The 24,722-nt window shown below is 38.5% G+C and overlaps 1 protein-coding gene across 3 annotated transcripts in view; it reads left to right on the top strand.

The window, feature by feature from the left end:
- Positions 1-24,722, top strand: part of ITPR2 (inositol 1,4,5-trisphosphate receptor type 2) — a 490,032-nt gene that overhangs the window by 237,649 nt on the left and 227,661 nt on the right. For all 3 annotated transcript variants that reach the window (XM_077774582.1, XM_077774583.1, XM_077774584.1), the window contains exons 33-36: positions 126-254; positions 1,803-1,923; positions 18,267-18,457; positions 24,396-24,538. In XM_077774582.1, the coding sequence (XP_077630708.1) occupies positions 126-254; positions 1,803-1,923; positions 18,267-18,457; positions 24,396-24,538 (584 nt within the window). The remainder of the gene's footprint in view (positions 1-125; positions 255-1,802; positions 1,924-18,266; positions 18,458-24,395; positions 24,539-24,722) is intronic.

The following is a 24,722-nucleotide window of genomic DNA, read 5'->3' on the forward strand; positions in this document are numbered from 1 at the left end:
AGAGCAACTTTCAAAAGCAGAAGAATGTTATAAATAACTACTTCTGGACAATTTTTAGAAGATTCTGGTATTCGTATTTCAAAGATGTGCTAGAACAGAGTGAGTTGTTCTGTTTTTCTCTCCAGGTTTGCAACACAACCACAGACAGGAAGCACGCAGACACCTTCTTGGAGAAGTGTGTGACTGAGTCCATAATGAACATTGTGAGCGGCTTCTTTAATTCCCCATTTTCAGACAATAGTACAAGCCTCCAGGTAATGTAAACAAATACAAGAGTGTTCTGTCACACACTTTACTTCCCTTGTTTGACTAGGAAAAAAGTTTAATCTGACCAGGAAGTTGTTTCTTACGCTTCTGGAAGTTATTTTTCTCTCCCGTTATTTATCATTATGCCCCTTTCTGAGTTTACCAAGGTTTATTTTAAATAAAAAGGTCCCATCTTCCATCATCAAAATGAATTGTTCCTGTTCTCTTTCTAAGCGTAGTAGGAAGGTTCATATCAGTATATTGGCTGTTTGCCAAATAGTGTAATAAATGATTCTTTAAATGGATAGGCATTCTGACTCAATAATGCCACTTTAGTAATTTATCCTCAAATTATTAGCAGAAATTTATATACTAAGATTTTCATTCAAGTATGTATAATACTTAAAAATTGGTATCAACCTTAAATGTCTATGCATAGAAGACTGGCTAAATAAATTATAGTGTGTCTGTTGGGTGGCCTATTANCTGGCAGCAGAGAGCCCGATGCGGGGCTCAAACTCAGAGACTGGGAGATCATTGACCTGAGACGAAGTCGGCCGCCTAACCGACTGAGCCACCCAGGCGCCCCAGGAAATCGTGTTTTAAAAGAAATATTTATGACTAAGGAAAATGATTATAAAGTAATATGAAGTGAAACAGGCCCCAGAATTACATTATAGAATCATCCAAATCAGAGTGTCTGAAGAATATATGTGCACGTATATACAGAAAAATTCAGGGCGTAGATAGCTTCAAAATGTTGATACTGATTATCTCTACATGGTAGGATTATTGGTGATTTTCATTTCTGTGGTTTCCACATATTCTACATTGATTGTGTATTACTCTTATAAAAATACCATTTCAGGGGTGCTGGGTGTCTCATTTAGTTAAGCGTCCGACTTCAGCTCAGGTCCTGATCTCCCGGTTTGTGAGTTCTAGCCCCACGTCAGGCTCTGTGCTGACAGATCAGAGCCTGGAGTCTATGTCAGAGCCTGTGTCTCCCTCACTCTCTGACCCTCCTCTGCTCATGATCTGTCTCTCTTGCTCTCTCAAAAACAAATAAACATTAAAAAATTTTTTTTAAATACTATTTCAATCATACTTTCCGTAGGGCAAATGTTGAAACTATTAGAATCATATGAAATTGTTTCTGTAGGTCATATCTCTTGTACTTTCACATCACATGAAACCAAAATATATAGTCAGTCAAACAAACGAACCCAGAACACCTGCTCTATTTATACTTGGAAATAAACCAGAGATTATTAAAGAAAATACTTAAATTCATGTCATTGGCTTCCAAAAATGCCAATTTCTTTCTCATTAAGAATGTAGTTAAAATGCAAATCATTGATTTTCTATAGTGTCTGGACAGGGCCTGTCACGAGATGGGTATATTATAAGTATTTGTTGAATGAGATGTCCTTTAAATGGCACTGACACTCCAAAAGAGCGGATTGGAGTTTATTTTGATGCACGTCTTTGATAATGCATACATCCGTGTCAGGAGCCTTAATGGTGCAGTGGTCTATTTGCGTACTTTCTGCTTTCAGACACATCAGCCAGTTTTTATTCAGCTGCTGCAATCTGCCTTCAGGATTTACAATTGCACCTGGCCAAACCCAGCACAGAAATCCTCCGTGGAGTCTTGTATCAGAACTTTGGCTGAAGTGGGTAAGTCAGAATGTCAGGTTTTACGTGTTTTTACACTTCGTTAAAGAAATTGGGCTTTTGGCTAGTAGGCGATACAAGGGGCTTTACAGTTTGCAACTTAATAAGAAAGCAGGTATGGTGAAGGGCAATGACCAGCAAACGAGTCTGAATGTTGCACGCTTTGGGGGAGGGGAATATAATTCTTTTTTTTTTTTTTCAAAATTTCAAAATTTATTTATTTTTAATTCTTGTATTTCTAAACTTAAATTTTAATATTGTATATGACACTTTAATATAGCTCAGTAAGATTTTGCGGGAATGAGTTTAGTTCATTACCTCAGATTTCATTATGGACTTGTCTCGTCCGTTAAGTGGCCTGACATATTAATACCTTCATAGGGCAGTGGGACCTTTTAAGGTTTTTTTTTTTTAGTTTTCCAATGTTGTTTGAAATCCATCAGTATTTACTAAGGGTCTGTTGTATGTAGAAGCCTTCAGAAACTGCAAATGTAATGGAAGGTAAGAGGATTACAGCTAAGGGAAGGTTAGTTGATTTCAGAGTTTCTCATAAATTTCTATTTCCTTCCTTCCTTCTTTCCTTCCTTCCTTCCCTCCTTCCTTCCTTCCTTCCTTCCTTCCTTCCTTCCTTCCTTCCTTCCTTCCTTCCAAATACTGGATTTAAAAGAAACAGTTGAGCTTGACCATTCTCTCAACTAGTGGTGGTTCTGCAGACATTGGGAAGGGCAGCCTACAGGGTATGCAATCACCTCTGACATTTCTTGAGCACTCGCCTTGTGCATTACTAAGCAGTTTACTTGCATTGTTCTCATTTAATGCCTGTATAGGTTCTTTGTTTATTTACATTTTACAATTGAGAAAAATAGAATTTTCTAGATTAGGTAACTTGGCTAGGGTTAGTTATAGTATGTGTAAGTACTTGATAAACAAATAAATGATTTACTAATTAATGACCATCTAAATTTTGTCTTTCCTCCATCTGCACATTGGCCCAACTGACTGTATATTAACAAGATTTAATGACTGATCGGTTTTAATTTGAATAAGTAACCTAAGATAACCTAAGAGGATCAGTTTAAAAATATTAGAACTAAGGAACTAATAGACTTCATCTCAGTTGTTTATTGTAAGTAAATATTAAACTCGATAGATTTTCTATATGCCAAAAAGGAACAGACTGCACTGTGTAAAACACATTATTCACAATAGCAATAAAAATATTAAATACTTAAGACAAAAGTTAACGAGAAACACAAGAAAATAGTGTAATACTATATTGAGGGCTATAAAAATGTATAATAAATAGAGAGCTTTACTCTTATTGGATTTAAAACTTCCTTTCGTAAGGATGGTGGCTCTCCTCGAATAATGGATACGTGTAATGCTTCAACACCCAGGAGCCCCCCTCCACACACATCCTCCCTCCTCACGGCCTCCTTGGGCATAGGTACCACACGTGAGGCCAGACCCCCCACAGGTGTGTCCCCTGGCAGCCTGGCCTTTGATGCCCCCCCTATGAAGCAGGGCTCCCTCCTTACCTCCCGTGGGCTCCCACAGTCTACCTCGAGCTGCCGACAGACCTTCTTTCCACCAGCATGGCCTCTGACTGTGCTGGTCACTCCTTCACATGGTCACACACTCATCACCCCTGATACCCCGTGCCAGGCCGTCCCCGGTCATTGACACGCTCCTCACTCCTCCACATTCTAATTCTCCACCCCCGGCAGCCTCCTACATACGCACCTTCTGCTTCTTTTGGGCTCCGAAGCTCTGGATCACATCCTGTCTGTGTGCCCTTCTTGCTCAGCACAGACACTCAACTTTGCTCTGCTCTTCCTAAAGATTCAAGGAATGAACCTTCAAGAACAGAAGGGAAGAAATGAGGGAAGAGGCCACAATATGTATTGTGGTTAAAATGACCCAAAAAAGACCCTAATTCTTACTTTAAAAAGACACACATAACAAAATGTCCAGAAGGCTATAAACAAAATATTAACATTGATGATCTGAGTGATGAAATTATAGGTGAATCTGGTTCTGTTGTTCATACTTTAGTATAACTTCTGAATTTTTAATGATATACTTTTTAGGCTATAATGAACCATTACTAAAAGCATTTTTATTTGGATGAAATCATCTGGGAAATATACTAGCCATTATAAGATAAAATCCAAAGGAAAAGCAAAGCAATAAGATTATGCTTTTTTTTTTTTTAACATAGGAATACATGGTCTTAGCTGCCAAGTATAAATCTGCCTTTTACATGTTAAGGCAGCCTGTCTTCTTCCTTCTTTCTCTCTGTGTCCCCCTCCTCTCCCAACTCCTTCTTTTTCTTCTCGTCCATCTTGTCCTCCTCCTCTTCCTCCCTCAGTATTTAGCAAATGCAATGGAGGAAAAATACCAGTTGGCCCTACACAGAATAGAAAGTGTGCTGTTCATAACACTTAAAAATTGAGATGAAGAGGGGCGCCTGGTGGCTCGGTCGGTTGAGCGTCTAACTCTTGGTTTCAGCTCAGGTCGTGACCTCATGGTTCCTGAGATTGAGCCCCAAGTCAGGCTCTGTGCAGACAGCACAGAGCCTGCCTGTGATTCTCTCTCTCTCCCTTTGGCTCTGCGCCCCCTCCCCCCCATAAGTAAATACACTTAAAAAAGATTGAGATGAGGAACTTGAACCATAATGACACGCCGTGCGTTGCTTTCCATCTGAGCTCTGACATCAGTGGTATTTCTTGTGCTGTCAAACCAGTTCTTGGAGAGCAGGGTGGGCCAGTTTTGGGTATTTAAAATAGTCACCAGCACCATATGAGTCTGAAGATATCTTTTCTTTCTAAGTTATAAGATTGCATTTTCTATCAATCCTCTACTGGCTTGAACCTTATGATTTAACAGAATATTTTAGTGACTTTTTGTATGCTATAAAGACATGGGTGATAGGGAGTCTAAAAATTAATTTTACCTAAGTCTGTTATCAAGGTAGGTGTGGAAGGGTGGTGCTTTTGTGTAAAATCTCAGTTTATCTTTGTGAGAAGGCATGTTTTCCCTCTCTTCCTCATTTGTCCTTTCCACTCGAGCAGTTACGAAGCCCTAGAAATTTTGTCCCTACTGTCCCTCTGCATTTGTAACTGTCCTTCATTCCCTTCATTAAAGCTCTGTTTAACCCTCATGACTTCCTTCCTGGACCACTGTAGCAATGCAGTGTTCTCTCCTGTCTTTCTTTACTTAAATAAATCTGCTACCAGAGTAATCCTCTTGAAGTGAACTTCTCTCTGTGGGTTTATAAACATGAACAACAAAGTCCCCAGCCTTCAGCACCATCGCTTTCTCTGACAAACTGAGAACAGATTTCTTTCCTTTTTTTAAAAAAAATTATTTATTTATTTTGAGGGAGGGAAGGGGCAGAGTGAGAGGGAGAGAAAGAGAATCTCTCAGCAGGTTCCATGCTGTCAGCACGGAGCCCGATTCCGGGCTCGGTCACATGAACCATGAGATCATAACCTGAGCCGAAACCAAGAGTCGGACGCTTACCTGACTGAGGCACGCAGGCGCCCGTGTGCACAGATTTCTTCCTGTAACGTTCATGGTCTCTGGAGCACAGCCCGACCTTACCTTTCTTACTGCCTTGCCCGCCGGCACCCACACAGCTCACGGGACAGCAGATTCAACAGTTAGGCCCTAGCCTTGCTCAGGCTGTAACTTACCTTCTGTGTTTCTATCTGGTTCTTTTTCTTTTCCCCTCCAGTTTCCATCACTGCTGCCTGTCGGCATCTTTCCCGTTATTCAACATGTTTTGTTCCAGTTTCTCCATAAAAGCTATTCTTAACTCCCCTGTCTAGAGCTAAACTTGTCCCCCTTTGACCACTCACGCTTTTCTGTGGTCTTTATTTGATCATAGTTTATCTCATTCTACATCCTCGCCTTATTTCTCCGCTTAGACTTTGAGGGACAATGATTATGAAGGGCCAATCACAAAGACATTGATAAAAAACTACTGTCTAGGATGAAGGTAGACAGCGAAGCCTGCTTTGTGATGGTGAGACCACATCTCTTTTTGCCTGGGCATGGATGCTGTTCATAGAAAAACATACTCCCAGTGAAAGGTGTTCAGAAGTGAGCACCCACAGGAGTGAAGTGATCTAACCGCAACTGACTTGAATGGTGATTGCAAACATTTGAACTATTTAGTCAAAGAGGAGAAATCTGAAGGAGAACGTAAGAATCTTTTGACATTTGAAGGTGATAATGAACTTCTTTTACAGGGATAGGGTTATAACTAATATGTGGCAGCTGCAAGAGACAGATTTTTGCCCTACTCTAAAGGATAACTATTTTACAGTGAGTACTCTTTTAAAACCTTAGGGGTCACATTTGATTTTTCTATGTTGTTCACTCCCATTACACACAATAGGTTCCACTGGCTCCATTTCCAAAATATGTCTTTTTTTCTTTTCCTTGCATGACACCCCGGTCCACATTCACCATCATGTGACATGGACTACAGAAGCATGTTCCTACTGAATCCCTCACCCCCGTCTGGCTGCCATCCATTCCCGACACAGCAGTTAGAACGATCGTAAAATGCACATCAAATCATCTCACTTACCTACTCTCCACTGCGCTTGAAATTCGTATTCCTTACCATGGCTTAGAAAGCCCTTTATCATGGGGCGCCTGGGTGGCTTAGTCAGTTAAGCGTCCAGCTTTCGCTTAGGTCATGATCTCGCGGTTCGTGGGTTCGAGCCCCGCGTCGGGCTCTGTGCTGACTGCCAGCTCAGAGCCTGGAGCCTGTTTCAGTCTGTGACTCCCTCTCTCTCTGACCCTCCCCTGCTCACGCTGTCTCTCTCTCTCTCTCCTAGAAATAAATAAAAACCTTAAAAAATTTAAAAAAAAAAAGAAAGCCCTTTATCACCTGAGCCTCCTCTCCTTTATCTACCTTTCCTTCCTTCCTCACCCACCTCTGCTGCTCCGCCCACACCGCCTTCCTCCTCTTTCTAATCTACACCAGAGTTTTTCTCATCTCAGCATTTGCATATGCTGTTTCTTCTATCTGGATCCTCGCCCTGGGCATCCTCCCCTCTGGCCCGATTGTCACATGCTCAGAATGTAAGTGCTCCGTGAAATGTTCCAGAACATCCCACAGTGTCCCATCTGCTTCCTGCTCCTTATCCTATCTTATTGTTTTATTTGCCTCTTAGCACTTATCCCTATTTGAAAGCATCTTGTTTGTTTATTTTTCCTTCTTGTTGTGTCCTTCTCCTGTAAACTATGAGAGCAGGGACTTTGCCTTATTCCCTGACTGGGAGGCCCTGAAAGTGTCTGGATGAGCAGATAATGAGTGTTTGTTGACTGACAATAATCCACGGGCTTGGAATTTTGCAGATAGTGAAATTTGGGCTTAGAAAGTTTAAATAACTCGTCCAATTAATAAGTTGTTGAGTTCGGTTTAAAATTTCAGTTTTCGGGGCGCCTGGGTGGCTTAGTCGGTTAAGCTTCCGACTTTCGCTTAGGTCATGATCTCGCGGTTCGTGGGTTCGAGCCCCGCGTCGGGCTCTATGCTGACTGCCAGCTCAGAGCCTGGAGCCTGTTTCAGTCTGTGACTCCCTCTCTCTCTGACCCTCCCTTGCTCACGCTGTCTCTCTCTGTCTCCTAGAAATAAAATAAAAAACATTAAAACAAATTTTTTTTTAAAAATTTTAAATTTCAGTTTTCTCCGAGATGAAGTTTATGCTGTCCTGTAACCCAGAAGTCCTATCTTAGGAAGCCCTAAAAAATAAACCGGAACTTGGCAGTTTGGCTTGTTAAGTAGGGATTTACCTAAAACTTTACAACTCAGGTGCAAAATCATTTCTGTGCTTCAGCTACTCTCTCAGAACACAAAGAGGTGCTACAATTTAACACAGTTCAGATATGTAAGAATTTGTAATATTGGGGAGAGCAAAGAGGATGATATTTAAGAAAAAGTCAAGAGAACACTGTTTTTATAAAGCAAATGTTCAGTGCATTTACAAATTGATAAACATATTCCTGTAAATGCAAATATTCATTACGGATCTTCCTTGACTTATGATGGGGTTACATCTTATAAACACCTCCTAACTTCCTAACTTGAAAATATCATACATCAAAAATGCCCTTAATACAACCTAAACTACCCAATGTCCTAACTTAGCCTAGGCTGCCTTGAATGTGCACCAGAACACGTACATTTTGGGCAAAATCATCTCACACAAAGCTCTTACTCATTAATAAAGTGCCAAATATCTCCTGTAATTTATCAAATATCATACTGAAAGTGAAAAACAGAATGGTTGTCCGGGTGCAAAACCCTCACGATCGTGTGGCCGGCTGGGAGCTGTGGCTCGCTGTCACTGCGCAGCATTGTGAGACAGGATTTTAGTGCATATCACTAGCCTGGGAAAAGGAAAAGATCCACGTTCAAAATTCGAAGTACGATTTTCTACTGAATGTGTACCGCTTTTGCACCATCGTAAAGTCAAAAAATTGTAAAGTCAAACCACCATAGCTCAGGGACCTTCAGCATAGTTACATTTACATAACACTTTACAATGTGTAATGTGCTCTCAAGTATATCAACTCATTTATTACCAAAAACTCTTTGTCAAAAATTTATTCCCAAAAGTTCTCTTCATTATTTATACATTAGATACAAAAAGTAGTAAAAGGCAAAAGCACTTCCTTAATTAGTGCTTACACTGCTGAGAGCAGTGAGTATTTATTGAGTATTGGATGGTATGGTTAACCTTACCATACGGGCATAATTCTTAACCCCATCTCATAATGGGGATGTGAGGTCAGTAAGGGGAGGCAGCTTGCCCAAGGTCACACAGGTACAGGGGGACAGAGCCAGGAGCTTCAGTGCCGACATGCGACCAGGCGTTTGCGATGCTCTACTATCACAAATCAGTTTCAACAAGCATTATTTGTTTTATGCCTCTAAGACACAAAATATAGATCGAAATGGTAATTTAAGTTGTACATGAAACAAATGCGTACAGTTTTCACATAACTTAAAAAGAATGTAAGGAGATCATGAATTAAGTTAGTAAGGTTTTAGGGGAAGTCCTTACAGAAAAAGAATGCTTCCTATCATATGTTTGTCTCTTTTTCCTTGATGAACGCTCCAGAAAAGTGCTACGGTTTTACGAGTTACTATTGAATATGTTGAGGCCACAATCAGTTGTGGATTCCTTCTGTCACCTTCAGTCTTGCTGATAGAACTTCATAAGCAGTTAAAGTTGAAGCTGTGCTCAGCTGTGAATGTACCATGTATATCATGTTAGGTTTATCTGAATAAACTTCCTAAGCTTTTAAAAGCTGAGGTACTTTTGAATGATTTGTATCTGCAGAAATTGCTGATAGTTACCTCCATTGCTACACTTTCTCCTAAGTTATGCGGAATTTAAAATTGATAGGAAGATACAGGGTCTTAAATGGTAATAAATGCAAATTCCCAGGCAATGTCATAGGCAGGGGCAGGGGCTACCTGGAATGTACCGCTGTCATCCTCTCCTCAGTGAGGTCAGTTAAGGCTGATTTAGAAACAAGTATGGATGGGGATCCCTGCAGTAAATGCACACCATGGTGTTCCCTGAGATTTGAGAAACGTTAGGGCCATTAAGACCATGAAAAGTTTTTTTTAACTTAAAAATTTTATTTTATTTTTGAGAGAGACAGAGCATCAGTGGGAAAAAGGCAGAGAGAGAGAAAGAGGGAGACAGAGAATCCAATGCAGGCCCCAGTTTCTGAGCTGCCAGCGCAGAGCCCGCCATAGGGCTCGAACTGACAAACCATGAGATCATGACCTGAGCCAGTCAGACACTTAAGTGACTGAGCAACCCAGGCAGTAAAGTTTTACTTGCTCTTGGTCAGTGCCTGTTCCTCAGTTTACTCTTTTACATAAAACAGAATAGCACATGTTAGAAGTACTTTGAGGCCATGTAAAGTTTTAAATGCTCTTGGTCAGTGCCTGTTCCTCAGTTTACTCTTTTACATAAAACACAATAGCACATGTTAGAAGTACTTTGAGAAAAAAGCATCCAAAAATTACTTCCATATTATTTCACTTAAAAAAGAATTTTGTTCCATGTGTTTCATAATCTTCAAATGATTTGGGGGGATTAATGTTGGGTACTTTGTTGGCAACAGAATCTTTTTTCCAAATGGAAATTCTGTAAAATATCTTCTACAAATGGTTTGAATAATGAACATCAATCTTCAAGCCAATTTTGCCCCCAAAACTTGAACATGCAGAAAATAGTAACCCTTTGAGAAGACAAACTCAGTCTTTGTTAAACAAACAAATCCATTTTAATCTACCTAGGGTGTTGTAGTTGATTGTATGATGAGTTTGACATAATGCACTCCTGTAATTCTGGTTTTTAAAAATGTCATTATTACTTTTAAATAATTAAATCTGAATAAGTTACAAGATGGGGCAAAACATTTAAAAATTTTTCACATATTCTTTGATTCATTGGATTTATAATGACCTTTCATTATCTGCAACATATTATGTTAGTTGTTTGGTAAAGCAATCTGTCAAAATGTACTTCCTGTCCTCAATGAGTTTTTAGTACATTGAGAGTAAACATAACGTGTACAGAGATCACAAAGCAGAATAAGTATCTTAACTAGCAGTGCTAAGTACCCTATCTGTTACACAATTTTAGAGGAGATAGATAGTGTCTAGAGCCTTGGTAGGTACTCAATGAATGCATGAATAAAATAAATGGATACACGTAAATGAATGAATATCCCACTCTTGTCATTGGCTGCATAATACCTTATTATGTGCCTATATTCTAATTCATTTAAGCCTGTTGCTAGATATTTATTTTATTTCAAATTATTTTGCATTTGAGGAAGAATGAGGTAGATACCTAGGAGTAGAATTTCTGGGTTATTTATTTATTCCTTTATTTATTTAGTTTCATATTTTTATTTAAATCCAGTTAGTTAACATACAGTGTAATATTAGTTTCAGGTGTACGGGATAGTGAGTGATTCAACACTTGCAAACACCACCTGTGCTCAGCACATGTGCCCTCCTAGCCCATCACCTATCTAGCCCATCCCCCTACCCACCTCCCCTCCAGGGAATCTTCAGTTTTTTTCTGGGTATTTTAATTTTGACAGACACTGTCCTCTGAAGAGATTGTTTAATTTCGTGTTACCAGTGATGTAGGAGAGCATCTTCCTCCTCGATAACATGTTGTCACCAAATTCTTAGATCTTTGCCAATCTTAAAATGTCATTATAGATAATCACAAATACTGTTATAGAAAATATCATTATAAATAAAAATATTGTTGTATATGTGTTTCTGTTTTTATGAATGAAGAAAAAATCTGTCCATAGGATGGAGTCCTTGGTATTTCCTTTTCTGTGGACTCACTGCTTGCGTTTTGCCTACTTTCTCTAAAGTTTTTTTTTAATCTTAATACTTTCTCAATGATTATAACTCTTTATTTAGTAAGGAAATATGTTCTTTGCCTATAGGTAACAATTTTTTTTTAAGTTTTAATTTTTCCTTAGAATTTCTATTTAATTTTTTTGGCATGTAGAAATTTAGTTTCTTTTAGGCTTTTTAGCTTTTCTTTCATCTTCATAATGGCCTTGATCAGACTGAGATTTTTTTTTAAATTCCCATTGAGAATTTTCATGGTTTTGGTTTTTCTGTCTGTTTGTGTTCTTGGTGTGGCTGTTTACAATTTCAAGCTCTCTGGAATATATTATGTTATAAGGTAGAAGGTATGGAGCCAACTTTATTTTTTCCAGTTGACCAGTCAGGTGTGCCAATACTAGTAATTGCATAACCCATAAAATTATAAAATTATTCAGTTTGGGCATTAATTGAGTATATGTTGAGTGCCAAACAGGAAAGATGCATTTTGTATCTTTAATGTTCTTCACATTTAACAGTCAATAGGGACTTACTCTGGATATTGTGACATGATACAGAAAAGACACCACACTGCCCACCCCATCACACCTTCCTTGTGCACCGACTGTTCTGGTTCTTGTGGGCCCACACAGTCGGGCTAGACAACCAACCAGGTGTTCTAATTAGTGCCGATACTTTCTGTTGCCTTTCTCCCAACCTGTCAGTTTAACTCTCTAAGCACTTTTTTTATGGCACCTATCACTGCAATATGTATGTTCTCAGAGATTCTGTTCTGGCAGACACCATCAGTGATTTTTGTCTAATTAAAAATTTTCACACAATAGGCAATATTTAATGAATAATAATTAGAAGTAGATTTCGATTATGTCTTAGGATCACTGCAAAAACTAGTCATATCCAGAGAAGTTTCAGAATTTATAAGCCTAATTAGTAGGTTTGCCAAATCATCAAAATACCTGTGAATCAAGCAAGGTAGCTCATTTTAGAGAACTAGCTATCACTAGGCAGAGCTCTACAAAAGATAAATGCATTAGTAACAACCCATTTTTTCTACCATTCTTTTTTTTTTAAGAACTCCATATACTTAGTCTCTGACAAAGTATCCTTAACAAGGTATTCTCCTAATTGCATTCTAATTTCGAAGAGAAATAGGAGGAATTCTTTTTTAAATGTTTTAAACTTTAACGTGACTCATTCCATCAAAGCGCACAGTTGGAGTTAATGCTACAGGCCAGAAGAGTGACTGGCTATAGTAAATTCATTAGTTCTTTCTTAATGAGAGAGAGGGGGGCAGGGAACAGCCAGTAATCCAAAATACAGCCTAGTTCACATTTCAGTATACTGTACTATTTATACCAGAATTTTCCTAATTTAGTAAAAATAAAATAAGTATGGATTGTATTTTTGGTTGCACTCTAGTTATTAATGTTTTTGTGAGATCAGGAATTAAGTCTTTTCTTTTCCCAGTCACAATTTTCTTTTCTGCTTTAATTTTTAAACAATATGTGGAAAGCTAATTAGCATTGTCAGCTTTGCTTTTGAATTACTATTTATAATATTTTGACAGTGCAGAGAATCTATTTCAGGCCATATCTTTAAAGGGATTCATCTTTTTATAATTGCCTGAAAAATTTTTATCATCTCCACAGCTGACTTATTTTAACTCAAATTCTCTTTTCCCCAATTGCATAGTTAATTTTCTTTTATTACTTAGAAATTGTGACTTAGCCCTTGGCTAGAGTTTACCTTAGGCATGACTAAGTAGAGTATTTTAGTCAGTTCATTTATAATGTACAGTTGTGCTAAGACAGGAGACTAGAAAATACCAACGAAAGTAGTACAATTTGGGGAAAGCAAGCAAACAAACAAAAACCCCTTTTGGCAAAGTCTGGGATAGTGAATTCTCCCGAAGTTGGTGTGGCCATGCTGTTGGCCGCAGTGCGATAGTGGCAGCAACATCTGGGGTGAGTGCGATTCTTCTGAGATCGCTAATTAGAAGCCTGCACTTCTGAGACTAATAGAGTGCTGCCGTTGGGCTGCATCTCAGCTGGTGTCATTAGACAAATATTCATTGAGGGCCGCCTGGATGGCACAGTCGGTTAAGCATCCGACTTGGGCTCAGGTCATGATCTCATGGTTCGTGGGTTTGAGCCCTGCCTGGGGCTCTATGTTGATGGCTCAGAGCCTGGAGCCTGCTTCAGATCCTGTGTCTCCCTCTCTTTCTGCTCCTCCCCAGGACTCTCTCTCAAAAACCAATTAAAAACATTAAAAATTTTTTTAAGAAAAAAAAATAAAAATAAATAAATAAACATTAAAAGAATTTTAAAGAAAGAAAAATATTCATTGAGGGGCGCCTGGGTGGCCTAGTAAGGTTGAGCGTCCGACTTTAGCTCAGGTTGTGATCTAGTGATTCACAAGTTCAAGCCCTGCGTCGGGCTCTGTGCTGACAGCTCAGAGCCTGGAGCCTCTTTGGATTCTGTGTCTCCCTCTCTTTCTGCCCCTTCCTGGCTTGTGCTCACTCTGTCTCTCTTTCTCTCTCTCTCTCAAAAGTAAATAAATAAACATTAACAAAAAAAGGAAGATATTCATTGAGTACTTCTTTGTGTACATTCTATTCATAGCAACAACACTTCCTTGATGGTCGGTTGTACCTGATGTACCTGATTCCTAAAGGGGAGATACATCCCAATCCCCTCCTCTATTTTTTTAAATGTTAGTGTAAACTTGGCTACGCTATATTTTGAGGAACATTGAAATTTACAAATTTTTACTGTTTTGCTGCTTAGAAAAGAGCATAGAACAGTATTGTGTTCTGTTTGACTTTCGAATGTTTAGAGTAAGCCCATCTTACGTGTGAAGGAGCCAGAAAAGGAAGAGTCTCGCCAGGACTTGCTCATGGTGCAGGACTGAGTATTTATACACATATGTGCAGCTTGGCGGTGTCGAGGCCGTCTGTCCTTCAGATGGAACAGGAGTGAGGTTGCAATGCTGTGTGTGATGGACATAAACAGAGACATTGTATGGGTTGGAAAAAGGATGTTTATAATGAATATTGGGAAAACATTTGCTAGGGAAATCTGGGCAGGGATACAATTAATTGTTTAGGGTTGCCTGAGAGCTTTATTATGTCTTTAAACTTCAGCTAGAGCTCTTGTTTAAATTGGTAACTTTTTGTATTGGTAGCTAAAATTACCTGTTTTCAAAGAAGTTTAAAGTATCTTTCAACTTCAGAGAATTTTCACCAGCATAATTAGTACTATTGTTGCTTTCATTATATGAGGGAAGCCAGGTTCTCTCTCTCTCTCTCTCTTTTTAATTCTTTCTTTCCTACTTCCATTCATTTAAAAAAGTCTTCCAGGGACTATCACAATAACTTTATTTTTAAAAAGTTTTTGATATTTATTTATTTTTGAGAGAGACAGAGAGAGACAGAGCACAAGTGTGTTGGGGGGGGAGAGGGTGGGTCCAGAGAGAGGGAGATGAAGAATCTGAAGTAGGTTCCAGGCTCCAAACTGTCAGCACAAAGCCTGATGTGGGGCTCGAAACCACAAACTGTGAGATCATGATGTGAGCTGAAGTCAAACGCTCAATTGACTGAACCACCCAGGTGCCCCAATCACATTAACTTTAAATAATACCCTTATGTCTCTGTATCTTGATTTCACAGCTATAAATAATGTCCATATTCCACACTGAAAAATGAGGAACTTAACAAATTGACTTTGTTTTTATCTTTTCTCTCCCACTCTGTGTTCTAACTATTGCTGAGTAGATTATTGCTTTTACGTTGTTATGACTTATAGAATTTATATTCTGTCTGGAAATATAATGAAATAATTATAGGATGATAGAATTTAAAAATCAGTGATCAGACCTTACAATATTATAAAATGTAAATAATTGTTTTCACTCTATAACCATTAGAGACTAAGAGGTAGTGTGATGATATTGAAATTTTTCCAACTGGAAGAAAATTTTCCAACCATTAATGTCTAATGGATCTTCCTTCATTTGTGTCTTGCTTTATTCTCTTCTCAGTTGCCATGATTTCTCATATTCACATTGACATTTTCTTGGATTCCTGTCCTTTGTTTTAGTGATTTTTCATAGCTGGTTTCAAGAAAAATTTCTGAGACTTACATGTTCTGAAAAATTTTTTTTTTTTAATTCGGGTATCACTTTTGATTTTCAGTCTAGATGGGTGTAAACTCCTAGTTTCAAAATTGGTTGTCCATTAGCTCTTAAAGGTATTATTGTACTGATTCTAGCATTCAGTATTGATGGTGAGAAGTTTGGTGCCCATTCTTTTCTGTAAGAATCCTCTTTTTTCTCTGGAAGTTCTTGCCATTTTCTCATGGCTATTGGCATTTATATTCATTTCATAGGGCCACCATAACAAATATCCAGAACTAGATGGCTTACAACAATAGAAATGTACTATTTCACAATTTTGGAGACTAAAGGTCAAATCAAGGTGTCAGTGACACCATATTCTCTGAAACTCCGTGCCTTTCTCTTAGCTTCCAGTGTTCGTTGGCAGTCCTTGGAATTCCTTGACTTTAAGCTGTGTACATTCAATCTCTGCCTTCATCTTCACGTGGTGTTCTTCCCTCTGTGTGTTTGTCTCTGTTTCCCTTACCCCTTTCTTATAAGGATACCAGTTGTATTGGATAAGGGCCCACCCTAATATAGTATGATCTCACCTTAACTTGATTACATTTGCAAAGTCCCTACTTCCAAATAAGGTAACATTCACAGGTACCTATGATTTAGACTTGAACATTCTTAGGAGGCACAATTCAACCCATGATAGCATTGTCAGTTTTTTACCAGAACATGGTCAATATGCTTATTTAATCCTTTTAACACACAGTGGGCCCTTTCAGTTTTAAGACATAGGTCTTTCTTCAGATCAGGTATTATTGTCATCTATTATTGCTTCCCTTCCATTGTCTCTGATATTTTTTTCTGAAACTTATAAATTTTAGATATTTCACTTCCTGGAAGACTCTTCCTGTTTCATACTCTCTGTTTTGGTCTCCCTTTTCATATTTTATGCTTTATGTTCTAGAAGATTCTTTGATTTTCCCAGATTATGAACTTGGTCTTTATTCTTATCCTTTTCTTTTTCAGCCAGTTTGAAATGTTTATATGTGCAACTACATTGTAATTTCCAAGATTTCTTTTTCTGATTTGCTAATTTCTGGGGGTGTAGTATATGCTCACATTTTCTGAGGATGATAATTAGAATTATTTCAATATTTTTTGTACTTCCCTAAATCATTTGTTTTCACTGAGTCCATTTATCCTTAATGCTTGTAGTTTTCCCTATGATTCTCGGTGGTGTGTTCATGGTTATAATGTTCTTTAATGACCGCATGGGATCTAGTGCAGTTTTGAGGGCATTTCTCTACAAGCATTTCTTGTATAAATGACAGGTCTGACCCAGAGTTCTGGGTGAAGGGCTGAATAAATGATATATAGGCTTTCCTTTGGAGTGTGTGTGTGTGTGTGTGTGTGTGTGTGTGTGTGTGTAGCAGATGACCAGCTGAGAATACTAACAAGTGTTAAAATAGGAGAGCTTTGCTCAGGGATTAGATAGAGTCTTTTGTATATTTTCTCTTTTTGTTGGAGCTGCCTCTTCTTTCTCACCTATTTGACTCCTTATTTGATGAAGATCTTTGGAGTTACTTCAAGCCCTGTTCTGCTTCTCTGTCAAGTCCCGACACCTTCATTTGGCATTTTCTCCAGACAGGTATTTCACTTTCATGAGACAACATTTCTCCAGTTCCCTAACTTTGTCCTCTGGTTAAAATTGCTGCTGCTAACTGCCCTGCTTATGCTAGTGAGAGGGAGGAGGACCTTAGCTTCCCAGTGGTTCACATGCTATTCTTTAATGAGTTGCCCAGATCACTCCCCTGTACCCCGTTACCACTCTTGGTGTTCATTCACTATGTTCTGAGGAAGACCTGTTCTAACTCTTATCTCTTGTAGAGCGATGTATATCTTCTCCCTTTTCTAAGGGATCAATCCTATCTTTATGCTGCTTGTAAAAATGCCTCAACATTTCTGTTTTCCTTATGGCAACTATTCTCACTTTTTAGTACTGTGACGTGAGTCTGATAAAATACACATTTAGTAAATTTTGGGAAGAAGGACATGTACTACGTGCTCTCTTCAAATGCATATTTTTAAATACTCTTCAGGTTTTTATTTCTTCCTTCAGATGTTTCACTACATGGAATTCTGCATGTGTGCGCATGTGTGTGCATACACATATGTACATCAATTATACTAATGAGTGGACTGGCAGGATTTTATCATGTTTTCTGTCTCCTTTCTTATTTTCCTTGGCACTTGGGAAAGTACAAATTTGCATGGTTATTACATACTGTTTTTCTATATTGATGCTGTGTGAAGTTCATTTCAAACATTAATCATTAAGAAATCAATAAGTTCTTAAATGTTTAATGAGCCCAGCTTAATAATTAGTCATAAGAATTGAAATATTTTCAGGTTAAATGCTTTTGTAGTTATAGAAAACAATTTAATGGCAGAGTATAAAGATTTTATTTTTTCCTCTTAGTTTTATTGAAATATAATTGACATATAACATTGTACTGATTTAGGGTATACAACATAACTTACTATATGCATATATTGCAAACTGATTACCACAATAATTTAGTTAACATGCATCACCTCACATAGTTAGAATGTTTTTCTTTTATGAGACCTTTTAATATTTATTCTCTTAGCAAATTTCAAATATATGATACGGTATTGTTAACTATAGTCACCATACTGTTCATCACATCACAGAACTTATATTTTTTCTTTTTTATTCTATGCTTATAAGACTATTTCAGTAATGTGTAAGAAAGTTTAGTCAAATTAAGAGAAAAATATTTTAAATCTTTTTCAGCAAAGAATCGTGGGATTGCCATTCCAGTGGATTTGGACAGCCAAGTGAATACTCTTTTCCTGAAGAGCCATTCTAATATGGTGCAGAGGGCAGCCATGGGTTGGAGACTGTCTGCTCGCTCTGGACCACGTTATAAGGAAGCTCTTGGAGGACCTGCTTGGGATTATAGGAACATTATTGAAAAGTTACAGGTACAATAATAGCATGCAATGGCTTACTATTTTCTAACTTATAATTTTTAATATATGTAGTAACACAAATAAAATATGGTTAAAACATCAAATCCTAATTGGGGACCAGGCTTTACTTTACAATTCCCTACCAATACTCAATACTACTCTTTTTAAAATTTTTATTAACGTTTATTTATTTATTAATTAATATCATTTATTGTTAGGTTGGCTAACATACAGTGTATACAGTATGCTTTTGGTTTTATGGATATGTTTATTTATTTTTGAGAGAGAAAGAGAGACAGAGCATGAGCAGGGGAGGGGAGACACAGATGTGAAGCAGGCTGTAGACTCTGAGCTGTCAGCACAGAGCCCGACATGGGGCTCGAACTCACAAACCATGAGATTGTGACCCGAACCAAAGTCGGACACTTAACCAATTCAGCCACCCAGGTGCCCAATACTACTCTTTTTAAAAACATAGCTTCCATGTGCAAGCTGTTTTGTAGTGAGTTATTTTTAGTGAGTATGTATTACTTATTGTGTTTGATAGTATAATATTGAGTCTTAATATCAAAACAATATCATAATAATAAAATTTGGAAAAATAAGTTACCATAAATTCTCATGTAATAAATTAAATATTCATAACCTTGCTTCAGTTTATCTCTTAGTATTCTCTCATAGTCCTTTTGGTGAAAATGGTGTAACCACCTTTAGTCCCAAATTATTTGGGTAGTATCCCAATCCTGTGTTTGGCCTGGACATTCTGGGACATCATATAAAGAGAGACATTGTATTCATTTACTCAGCCTACCATCAAAAAAATACCACAGCCTGGTGATTAAAGCAACAGAAACATATTTTATTATAGCTCTGGAGCTAGAAGCTCAAGTTCAAGGCTTCCTTCTGAAGCCCCTCTCCTTGGCTTGCAGGTAGCCACTTGGTCACTGTGTCCTCCTATGGTCATTCTTCTGTGCACATACATGTCTATACGCTAATTGCCTCTTATTATAAGGACACCAGTCATATTGGATTAGAGCCTCCCCATATGAATTCATTTTACCTTTAAAGGCCCTATCTACAATAATAGTCACATTCTGAAGTACTTCAACATATGAGTTTTGTTAGGGAGACACAATTCAACCCATAACAGAAATCTTCCCACCCACATAATTGTAGACGATTTCATGGAGTCAATTAGGGTATGGTTTAAGGAAATTGTTTGGCTTGGAGAATAGTCAAGACATGAACTGGAATAAATATTGCAAGACGTCACATGTAGAATAATTGGTGGAGGTCCAGAGTTTTAATAGCTGAGTGTTATATATGAATAAAAAGACAAGGTAGACTCAGTATGAAAAGCTTAAAGGCTATAAGTCTTTAAAAATTTGGTGAAAATGTCATTATAAGTAATTAAACAGTTACTAGTTTGCAGGAAAGAATTATCGGGAAGAGACTAGAAGAGGACAGATTAGTTAAGAATCACTAAATATGGGGCACCTGGGTGGCTCAGTCAGTTGAGTGTCTGACTTCGGCTCAGGTCATGATCTCATGACTTGTGAGTTCGAGCCCCATGTCTGGCTCTGTGCTGACAGCTTGGAGCCTTGAGCCTGCTTCCGATTCTGTGTCTCCTTCATCTCTCTGCCTCTCCCTACCTTGTGTTCTGTCTCTCAAAAATTAGTAATGTAAAAATAAAAAAATAAAATCCTTTAAAAAAAGGAATCACTAAATATCTCACCCAGGTGGCGGTATGAATGAAATGAAGAAAAAGGGCTTGCATCCAATAGTGAAGTCAGGGTCAACATACCTGGTGGCTCTCGGATGGAGATAAGAGAGAGACAGTGAGAGGCATGTAAGAGGTACTGATGTTTGGAGACTAGGTGATGTTAGTAAAACTTTTTACTGCAGGAGGGAAGGAAAGAATACAATAAAAGGAGGTTGGCCATGGTCATTGATAATATGCTGAATCACATTAACAGTCTATGAAATGGATGGCAAGTTAGGTCTATAATTGGGGATATTAGTTGGAGCAAGGACAGCAGATGGTGTTGCTAAAAGAGAGAATATAGTGATAGGAAAAACAAAGAACATCTTGTAAGAGGCCAGGGGTGGCAGAATGGCTAAGTAAGAGAGACAAAAGGCAGGGTCATAAAGGAGAAGAGTCAGGTTCATGAGAGCCAGATGAGAGAGAGATGGATAGAAGTGTTAGCCAGCATAGAGAAGGTATGCCTTGGACTTCTTTTGGAACACTCCCTGGCATTCATTAAATAAATAATGTCTTTGGTGGAAACAACACCAGCTACTCTGTGCTGGGGTTAGAGCTGTGGGCTTTGTGCTCTCAGGCAACACCTTTCCTCCCCCATTAGATGAATGCTTTAATGTTAGGTAATGAAACTATAAGGGGCACCTGGGTGGCTCAGTCAGCATTCCGACTCTTGATCTTGGCTCAGGTCATGATCTCAAGATCCATGAGATCAAGCCCCACATTCGGCTCTGCTCTGACAATAAGGAGCCTGGTTGGGGTTCTCTCTCTCCCTTGCTCTATGCCTGTCCTCCTCCCCCCCCCCCACNATCTGCTATGAATAGAATAAAGCATGGTAACAACATGGTGAAGAAATTCTGGGAGAAAGATCTTATAGCAGGGAGCTCTACTCTGTTGAGGTGACATTTGAGTTGAGATTTGAATAATGAAGAGAAATAATCTATTCAAAGACTTGAGGACAGAGATTTTTATTGGGAGAGAATAGTACATGCAAAGGTACTTAGGAATGAATTAGGTGGGTTTGAGGAACCAACAGAAACCCTTTGGGGTAGAAGTTTAGTGAGCAAAGGAGGAGAAGATTGTGAAATTAGGAGCCCAGTAATGTAAAGACTTGCATGGTAAGGTATTTGGATTTTATTCTAAATGAGATGGCAAATCACTGGAGATTTTTCAGTAGAGGACGAGCATGACGTGATTTACTTTTTATTTTTATTGTTTAAAATTTTTAATGTTTTATTTATTTCTGGGAGAAAGAGAGAGAGTGTGAGCAGGGGAGAGTCAGAGAGAGAGGGAGACACAGAATCTGAAGCAGGCTGCAGGCTCTGAGCTGGCAGTCAGCACAGAGCCCAATGCGGGGTTGAATCCACTAACTGAGATCATGACCTGTGCTGAAGTCAGACGCTTAACCGACTGAGCCACCCAGATGCCCCGACGTGATTTACTTTTTAAAAGGTCACTGGGTTTTGAGTGTAAATAGACTATAAGGTCCAGACATGGAAGGATTGAGCATTAATACAAGTGAGTCTCTTGCATTAATTCAGGCAAAGGATGATGGCAGCATGGCTTAAGGGGATAGTGATAGTAGTGAAGAGAAGTGGATATATATTGGATATATTTAGTTGTAAGGCCAACAGGACTTGGTATATGGGTGGATGAGTTGTGGGGTGTTGGAAAGAATAGAGACTATGATATGATTGAATCATTTGCCAAGATAGGGAGGAATGGGAGAATTGTAATCAGGAATTCTGTTGGGGGGGATTTTAGGTCTGAGATACCTATTTGCATATCCATGTGGGTTTGTCAAACAGGCAGCTGGATACGAGTCCAGAGTGGTTTGGAAAGATGCCCGTGCAGGAAATATAAATGTGGCATGCTCAAGTACATATAGGATATTAAAACCATGGACTTGAATGAGATCCCTCAAATGAAAGGGCCAGGAGCTACTGGGAGTTGGCGAAGGAATGGACAGGACATAGGTAGAAAACAGAGAAAACATGATGCCACAGAAGCCAAGAGCAGAAAGTGTTTGACAGAGTAGAAGCAAGTGTGTGAAATGCTTTGCAGTGGTTGGGTGAGATGGGGACAGCTAAGTAAGCACTGGATTTATTAATAGAGTGATGATTGCAGCTGACTGGTACTCCACAGCAATGATTACAAACATGTATCAGGGAGTCATAAGTGGGCAGTATGTGTTAGAGGAGGTTCTGTGAACTTACCTTAAATCCTCACGGCAAGCCCATATGATTGGGAATATAACTGTCATGCCTTTTCACATGGGGGGACCACAAGTTAGATCACATAGTTGGCCCATGATCAAAATACACAATGAAGACAGAATTCACAGCATAGGAACCCGAGCACAATTTTTTTTAGTAAGCGAAATGAAGAGAGGTAACCTGAAAAATAGGCACCTTTAAGTGACATTTTATTAAATCCAGTCATAGTCAATAGGCAGATTTTCTTCTCACCTTATATAATGTCTAGCTTATGACTTACATTATTTCCTTCCTGGTAGTTTCTTTGAAGTGTCGTCAGAATTTTCTCAGGAAGCTTATTAGAATACTTGAGGCACAAGAGTTGCACAAGAGTTAACTCCTGAAACCTAGACATAAGAAATAAAGAGAGGTGGTCCCCCATCTGTGTCGCTGTAGCTGAAAGTAACAAAAAGCAATTGATAATCAGTTTTCTGCTTACCAAAATATGTCGTGGTAATTACTCCCCAAACCATTATTACACTATATGTTAGTTAACTTAGATTTAAATAAAAATAAATAAACAAATAAATAAATGATAAAATACTGCCTTATGAAAGAAGACTTTTTTTGTCTTTTAACATAGTTATTTTAAAAACAGAAAAGGGATGCTTTAGTCATTAAAGAATGTTCAGTAAATTGTCGTTGCCCACAGACCATTTTAGAAACATGTCAGTGAGAATGCTTTCAGCTATAATTAACACAATTTTAACTAAAAGTGGCTTAAACAATAAAAAAATACATCATTTCACATAGCAAGGAATCTGGAGTTGAAAGTCTTCCTGCATTGGTTAATTTAGTAGCTCGATAGATCAGGGCACTGACATTATTGGTCTGTTGGCTTTTAGCTTGAGGCTGGTCTCTAAAGGTCATATGAGGGACGCATCACACTTTAGGTTCCCATTTTCAAGCTGTCTTGAGAGCCATCAGTAGTTTCAAAAGAGCCCACCCCTCCTCCCCTAACACACACTACTGCCTGCTTAACAGACATCACTGGATGCCCTGTTAGCCAGGACCCTGTCACATAATCATGCTTAGACTAATCACTGGGAGGGGAACTGGAGTGACCATGATTGGCTTATACTAATCAACTATGACCCTAAGCTGAGGGGCCTCATCTCCCTGAGGGTGTTACTGCCTAATTGAGAAACAACATGGGGATTGTTAGTGAGGAGAGGGATAAAGGAAAACTCTTGGTTAGATGACCAATAATGTCTATCAAAAAAATGTAATTTGAGGGGCACTTGGCTCAGTCAGTGAGTGTCTGACTCTTGATTTGGGCTCAGGTCATGATCATGATCATTGGATCAAGCTCCATATCAGGCTCTGCACTGGGTGTGGAGCCTGCTTGAGATTCTCTCCCCCCTTCTCCCGTTGCCCTTCCCCCTGCTTGAGTGCTCTTTATCTCTAGAAAAATTTTTTTTAAAAAGTAACTTGAAATAGTATAAAATGTCCAAATCTCTGTGAAGTGCTAATACTGCTTCAAATATCATACCAAGGAATTTCCTCATTGGAAGATATGGTTAGTTCCAGAAAACCAGAAACACATAGGGAGTCTTTTTTTTTTTTTAAATTGTTCCTCAGAATAATAGTCTCATTTGCTGCATATCTACCATGTCTCTGTTAAAATCCTAGATATTATAGGGCTTATAACAGTGATTTTACTGACTTTTCATCTTGTGCATATATTCTTAGAAATCATATACCTACCCACCCTTCTCTTATCTTGTAAATGAAAAAGATGGCCCAAGCAGTCAATATGCATATAGAAAACCAGACTGTGCTTAAAGCACAGACTTTTGATGCCATGGGGCATTAGGGTACATCTCTGAAATTCCTATGTCTTATTTCTGGTTAGTATTCTTAGGCCTGTCGTATCTTAAAAGTATGAAATACGATTTAAATCTTCACATGGGCTCTCTTGTGCTTTATTTCTTAGGATGTAGTGGCCTCGTTGGAGCAACAGTTCAGTCCGATGATGCAGGCTGAATTCTCAGTGTTGGTTGATGTGTTGTACAGTCCAGAACTACTGTTCCCCGAGGGGAGTGATGCAAGAATAAGATGTGGTGCTTTCATGTCCAAGTAAGTGGGTACAATCTGAGATTCTGCTTGTGTCACCAAACCAAGATGGCCTCTAACACACTTCTGCTTTTTACTCTGTGGGAACATAATGCCAGTCCACAGAGTATATGAAAAGTCTAAATTCCATGTTAAAATATACTTCCAAAATAATTAACTTGATTCAATTGAAATTTTATTTTGCTGA

The sequence above is a fragment of the Crocuta crocuta genome, unplaced genomic scaffold, assembly GCF_008692635.1.
Source record: "Crocuta crocuta isolate KB4526 unplaced genomic scaffold, BGI_CrCroc_1.0 scaffold176, whole genome shotgun sequence".
In the NCBI taxonomy this organism is placed as follows: domain Eukaryota; kingdom Metazoa; phylum Chordata; class Mammalia; order Carnivora; family Hyaenidae; genus Crocuta; species Crocuta crocuta.